Below are 7,302 nucleotides of genomic sequence, written 5' to 3' on the forward strand. Positions count from 1 at the left end.
CCTCCCACTTGCCCCCACTAATCCGGTGCTGTAATGTGGTGGGTTGGGCAGATATTTGGAAAAAGCTTCTTGGTGACCACACTAAACTCCCCTGTCACATGGCCTCTTTTTCCTTCCCTTCCTTCTCCTAAATAAGGAATTACAATTTGAGCAAAGAAGGGGAGAAAGAGCAAAAGGGGCGGGTCATGAAGGCGTATCTCTTTTTTCTGACTCCCTCTCTCTTGAATGTGGTGAAGTCATATATTTCAGACAAGGCGTGTTTGCAGTATTTACCTTGGCAACCTGCTTTGTGCACAGTGTGCTGTGCTGAAGAGGATTAGATAAGAAGCAAAGGAGACTCGTACAAGACAAGTGTACCATCTCTGACCTAAACGCTACTACGCAAAGTAAGTAAAGGCACCTTCTTCACCCCACTTGACACTTTTCGATTTCAGCGCAGAGTAAAGACTAAATATCTGCCAGAAGTCTTGAAAGTTTCCTACAATCAGGCACCCTCAGACCACAAATCAGTTGATCAAAATGGTGCAGTGTTACGAAAGCATTTTTTTTTAATTGTTTTTCCTGTTGTTCCTTTTTTTTACACAAGTATTGCAAAACGATCATTTCAAACATTTCGGGGAGTAAGACAGAGTTCTCAGCTGACATCACAAAATCACTTATTTGTTTTAAATAATAGCCATTATGGAAAACAAAGGCCTTGAATTTACAGTCTGGGTCAACACTTTTCGAGGTTTCATTCAATTCTTTTTAGATCATGTAACTTGTGTCCATACTCAAAATGTAAAGTGTTGCGAATCTCACACAGCAAAGTTCAACCTGATGCAACGAAAAGGAATTTGCCAAATTGAAAGAAATCAATCAACAACACACAGGGTCATACGAGTAACACCCCTTCTGGGAATGAGAGCCCGCCGAGTTTACTTGTGATAAAATAAACATGCAATGATAAGCAATAACCAGATATCACACGCCTAAAACGACCTGATTTGAAAACTGCAAGTCGTAAGGTGTATGAGTGTAAAAGAGTCAGCCATCCTGCATAAGTGACACATTCCTTCACCAACTTTTCTGGAATGCTCGTCGCCATACTCTGCTCCAGGTTAAACATGAATCATTGATGAACTCTGCTTTTTGAAGTATCACTTTTGAAGTACCAATGAAACGGTTGATAGTGTTATTCATTTGCAGTAAATAAGCACATCAAGTGGTCCTTAAGACTCGGAAACTATAAACTGAAAAAAGAAAACTCTCAGCATTGACTCTCAAGGCAAATAACGAAGGTGCGGTTTGTGTAGCAGATCCGTGTTGTATTTGCCACATAAGTGTAAAAAAGAGGAACAACCACAATGTTCGAGTAGGTGTACTTTTTCAACACGCTTTGCAGTAACGAAAAGCGAACAACCTCTTCCCCGCACTGGAGTTGGATGTCACATTTGCTCTCTTTTAGAATATGATTAACATTCTGTTTTCCTTTCCTTTTCCTGCTGCAAGTCTGGGAACAGCATGAACCGGTCCCATAGTTCAGGAATTGTATGTGAATTATCTTCAAGAGTGTACAAAAAGGACATGTTTGGAATATATGTAACATATAATAAGTTGGGTAATTCTCATCCTTTTTTTAAACAATAATACATTTAATTTACAAGCGCCTTTCAAAGCTCCCAAGCACACTTTACAATTAAAAGAACAATAAACATCAGATCAATAAAACCATAAATAAATTGATAAATATTTATAATATTATAAATTATTTAACTAAATTATATATCTATATTTTTTAACTCATTCACTGCCAGATGAAGTGCGAAAATGTGTCCACTCCAGTGCCAGGGTTTTTGTCATTGTCACTCGAATTCCAGGAACCACAGAATATTGAGTTTTAGGACGACATAAACATTCAATGCAGCGTAGGAAACTTTAGACTCTCTTCTTTCATACAAAAAGAGTCTCTTATTTCATCAGAAAAAAAAAGTTACTAAATTATATGGGTCTGGAGTTATCTGAGCTTGAAATGAGGATGGCTGTCCGAAATACAATGCAATACATACATATTGATTTATATAGTGCTTTAACAACAGCTGAAGCTGGAACAAAGCGCTAAAATGGACAAAAAGGGAAATGCGGAAGAGAAAAAAAGATTGCCAGAGGCCATGGCCAGCGCTTTATCTGCACCCTAACAAGAAAAAACAAAACCCGAACAAATTCGGCAATATTTTCATATTTTCAATTCCCGAATAAATTCGTGAATGGCAGTGAATGAGTTGACGAGTATGCTATTTTTTGTGGGCGGGACTAGCACTTGAACAACAGCTGGAACAAAGCGCTAACATAGAAAAAAAATGGAAATGCTGCCGCCTTGTGGAAGGGAAAAACATTGCCAGAGGCCGTGGCCAGCGCTTTATCGGCACCCGAACAAGAAAAAGCAAAACCCATACAAATTCGGGAATGGTACTTTGTGTCATATTTTCAATTACCAAATAAATTTGTGAATAGCAGTGAATGAGTTAATGAGTGTGCTATTCTTTTTTTGTTGGCGGGGGGGAAGGGGAGGGTCAAATAATGACTACAGGTTTCTCCTTTAACATGAATGGAGTGCAGGTGTGGCATCATTTTCTAGGGTGCGTTCCGTCTTTTCCACAGTCCGCTTTGAGCTGAGTGAGCAGAGGCGCTCAAGGATGGAAATTCCTAAACACGGAAAATGATACGAACTGAATAGTAACAATGGATCCATTTTTCCCTCTCAAATCATCCATTCCCAGAAAATGTGCCACCGGATGAGCTAACGGAAAGCATATGATTCAAGTCATGTTGTCAATTGGGCAGTATGTGTTTACAAACACCGAAATATAACCAGTGATTGTTGACACTGGGAAGACTTTGCTGACCTCCAATCAGCTGTTTATGCGCATGGTTGGAGGGTCAACGTGAATGTTAAGATCGAAGTATACAGAGTTCTTCGCCTTCATTTTGTTCAGAGATAAATACGTCTGGAGTACTTTGGATATGCCCGGACAGCACAGATCCAGAGACTGTAGGAGATAAGTGTGCAAGCAGATGTTTTTGATAAAATGAGCTGGTTTGGAATCATGACGTGAACAGCCCCGTGCTCTTACCGCCCGTATAACCGCTGTGACCTCAGACAATAAACAGATGTAGATCTCATCCAAAGTAGTGTGGAGCCGTGAGACAAAACGATCATTTGTCACACGGCAAGCTCGCCTTGTGCAAGTCAGGTCCCCTGTTTTGCAAGGGATGTAATCGCTCTGCCCTTCTGCCCTGAGGGAACAAAGGTGCTTCACAACACATCAGCACTTTGACTGCAGTGATAAAATACGAAGCTCATTCCTAATACGTGCAGCGGGCATATTTCCAACAGACGTGAAGGCGAGAAATAGGAAGTGTGTGTGTGGGGGCTGGGGGGAATGTTCCTACTTGCGCTAAACATTTCCATATGGCATCTATTAGAGTAAAATATGCCACATAATCATTAAAATGAGGGATGTAGATGTCTGTATTACAATACGCTTTCCCGACTAGGCTGTGTGAAGGGTATTAGGGCAGTTCTTGCTTGCAGTGAGCAGCGGTGTCGTTAGGCATTTTGTTTAGACTCTTGTATACACATAAGCTTTGTTAGCGAGAGAGGAAGGAAGTGACAGCTGAATGAGCAAACAGGATGCAGGAAGGAGGACTATTCTGTGGAAGCTGACAGGAAGCCCACACGGTATTAGTAGGTGGTAGAAATCGGCCATGATTGAGAGAAAACGAGGCTGCTGGAACTCATCTAAATGTTCACCTTTTTGTCAATCGACACTTGGAAAGACTCAAAAAATGGAAAGGGGGAAAAAAGCCGGGAATGAAAGTTTATTTATTTAGCCCTTAATCACAAAAGTGTGTGAAAAGGTTCCACTATAGGCCACAGTTCATAAAGACTGACAAAATCCCTGGTCTAAAACCCCCATCTTGGCAGGGAAAAACTAACAGAAAACCCATTTGGGGAAAAAAATGCCAAAAACCTTGAGAGGGGATCACTGTGTCAAAGATGAAGAGTTAGCATGCTGAAAACTAACGCAAAGATCACAACCGTTCCCCACACTTGAGTTTTAAGTTGCCAAAAGGCCTGCATGAATCACACATGATAAATCAATGCAGTAAAATGTTCGTTTAAACTGTTGTCAGGCAAGCATATATCCTGAATCAATCATGGGGGAGTTTTAAAAGTTGAACCCCCGTGGTGGCTATAAAATTTGGAGGGTATTTGGAGAATAACTGTTTTTGTTGTTTTATAGTTTTTATTCTTACAACTGTCTAATTAGATCACAATTCTTCGAGCACAACGGGAGCGAGCTTATCCGCTGCTTTACAGTACAATATGAATAACAACAATGAGCTGTTCTGTAAATCAAATCATAAAAGAAAGATGCGATTACAGGGTACAAGCATAGCCACATCGTACACACTCACTCACTAGTATCAATTATACTACGTAGTTCTCTTGATCTTTGATCTTGAACTTTAAATCTTTGACTGGCGACCAACCAGTTTTGAGGAGTTAATTCAGTTGTTATTCAAGTTACTGTAATGAGGGTTTTGGTTACAAGAAAGTCATTACAATAAATCTCTTATTTATTACAGATGAGAATTTCATTTTGGCAGTTTTAAGCATCATGGAAGTTGATTTGCTTTTGTGGGCCATATAAAATGATGTGGTGGGCCAGATCTGGCACACGGGCCTTGCGTTTGACAATATACAATACGTCTATTACTTATTACCTATGAGAATTTAACATGTTGGTGGTTTTAAGCAAGCATTATTGGAGATGATTTGCTTGCCATGTAAAATGATGTGGTCGGGCCAGATGTGGCCCACGGGCCTTGCGTTTGATGCCTTACAATAAGTCAATCATTTATTACATATGAGAATTTGAAATTTTGGTATTTTTAAGGAAGCATTATTGGATTGGATTGGATTGGATTGGATGTACCTTTGTCTTGCAGTGGAGAATTTTACATTTCACAGCAGCAAGGTTATGAAAGGAAGAGGAAAGGAAAGAAAGAGGTACAAAAACAAAATACAGTAGCTGCTGGAAAGGCAGCCACTCACGCGAGGCCATCTTGAAGTAAAAAACAAACAAACAAAAAATAACAAATAATATGACAACACAAAGACAGTGAGAATGGAAGTCTTTCGCGGGCCATATACAATGATGTGGCTGGCCAGATTTAGCCCACAGGCCTTGTGTTTCACACCAGTGGTTTAGACAATAAGATGTTATAGGTTAAAACAAAATGGGGCTCAATGAGGGAAGCAAAGGCAAGTATATTGCCATGTGGGAGATTGGTTTTATTCCAAGACATGAAAGAGCACAAAAGAGTCTTTTCTGTCTATCACACATGAAAAAAAAGCCAGACTATAAATACTCAGCCAAGACGGTCAGACAGAAATATCAACAGAACATTTTATTAAAGTGCTCAGAAATATTCTTATTGTTTCTAAAATCCAACTCTCCCTTCGAAGAGGATCAACATGGCAAACAGGGGCCCGGCTTATGGTCTCACCCGCGAGGTGCAGTGTAAGATTGATAAAAAATATGACCCGGAACTGGAGGAACTACTGGTGGAGTGGATCGTGGCTCAATGTGGACCCGGCGTGGGCCGGCCACAGGCAGGAAGACCCGGCTTCCAGGAATGGCTCAAGAATGGATGTGTAAGTTTGATGCAGGAGAATCCTCCTTTGTGATTACTGTGATATATTGATGCTGTTTTTGGTGTCTTTAGGTTTTGTGCGAGCTCATCAATAGCTTGAATCCAACCACCAAGCCCATAAAGAACATCAAGAAGTCCGCAATGGCCTTTGGGCAAATGGAGCAAATCTCCTTGTTCCTTTGTGCGGCAGAAAAATACGGAGTCACTAAAACGGACATATTCCAAACTGTTGACCTTTTTGAAAGTAAGACCCGCGTGTATGTGTGTGTGTGCACAACAGTCGTGTTTATGGCGTGTTTTATTGATTTGATTATTCTTCTCCAGGCAAGGATATGGCGGGTGTCCAGAGGACCTTGGCGGCTTTGGGTAGCTTGGCTGTCACAAAGAATGATGGGAATTACAAAGGAGACCCCAGCTGGTTTCACAAGTACGTCTCCTACACCATCTCTCTAACAACGAAATATGTAGGCAGCAGTGGAAAAAAAAAATGACTCGTGTAGATATATTGATAAAGAAAGAAATATGGTTTGTCCACAGGAAAGCTCAAGAGAACAGGAGAGATTTTTCTACCGAGCAACTGAGCGAGGGCAAAAACGTCATCGGCTTGCAAATGGGCACAAACAAGTTGGCGTCTCAAGCCGGCATGACGGGCTACGGGAGACAGCGACAGATCATCAACAACAACTGAGGCCGAAAAGTGTTGTGATGTTCCCTCCGCTTGGTGACAGACCAGTCTGCATAAAATACAGAAACTCTTCCACTTTCAGTAAATCTTCAGGCCAGGAGGGACCAATTTGACCCGTCTGTTTTTCAGACCAAACTGGACAAAAACGGGGACCAAAGCAACCGTGTGCACATAACGCCTACATATGCCAATAGGGTTTTCACTGCCGGTGAAACTGCTAAAGTACGTATTCTGCAAGTTATATTCCAAAAGCAAACAAACAAAAAAATTGATACACCATCTGAATTGCATTTAAGTTGATTTAATTTGGAGGTTTGTAGGGGGAAATCAAATCCATCTGATTCCGCTACATGTGGGCTTTACTTAACGGTGCATTCAAGGCAACGAAGCTGCAATCATTCCTTGTTGAAGCGCAACACAGATGTGGTGGAATAAAGCAAAGGTCAAAAGGAAATTGGATTAAATATAACAATGAGCAATCATTTTGCTAAGTTTCTGTTGTTGTATGTAATGTTTTATTTTTTGAATTAAAATGATGGCCTTTCTATGGTGTAATACATTCTGTTTGAAAATGATTTCAAAATAAAGTTCCTTTTTACTTGTTGGGAAGACTACTGTGTGATGAAACAACATGGCAACATTGCGTGTAGCACAAGAATGTGACCTCGACATTAAGCCTTGAATACACTTTCGGTACAATGCAGTGAAAACTCCAAAGTCGATGACGCTAACACTTACAACTAAAATTATCTTTAAAAATAGGCCACATAATAAAAATAGCAGACATGAGCAAATATTGTGAAACTTGAGTTAAGAGCATTTAAAGGACAACCGACGTCTCCAGACAAGTTGTGTCCATAATTTGTAAAATGGCTTCAAATGACTTCTACTGAGCGTATTTTAAAAAGATTACA

The 7,302-nt window shown here is 40.4% G+C and overlaps 1 protein-coding gene across 1 annotated transcript; it reads left to right on the plus strand.

Moving 5' to 3' along the window:
- The first annotated feature begins 226 nt into the window (after positions 1–226).
- Positions 227–6,992, plus strand: LOC148886345 (transgelin-like). Its single transcript, XM_089016544.1, has 5 exons — positions 227–386; positions 5,516–5,704; positions 5,776–5,947; positions 6,028–6,130; positions 6,241–6,992. Exons 2-5 carry the CDS (start codon positions 5,525–5,527, stop codon positions 6,389–6,391), a joined length of 606 nt encoding a protein of 201 aa, XP_088872670.1. The 5' UTR covers positions 227–386; positions 5,516–5,524; the 3' UTR covers positions 6,392–6,992.
- Positions 6,993–7,302: the final 310 nt, after the last annotated feature.

The sequence above is a fragment of the Hippocampus bargibanti genome, linkage group LG16 (assembly GCF_051943395.1).
Source record: "Hippocampus bargibanti isolate YZ-2025 linkage group LG16, ASM5194339v1, whole genome shotgun sequence".
Classification (NCBI taxonomy): domain Eukaryota; kingdom Metazoa; phylum Chordata; class Actinopteri; order Syngnathiformes; family Syngnathidae; genus Hippocampus; species Hippocampus bargibanti.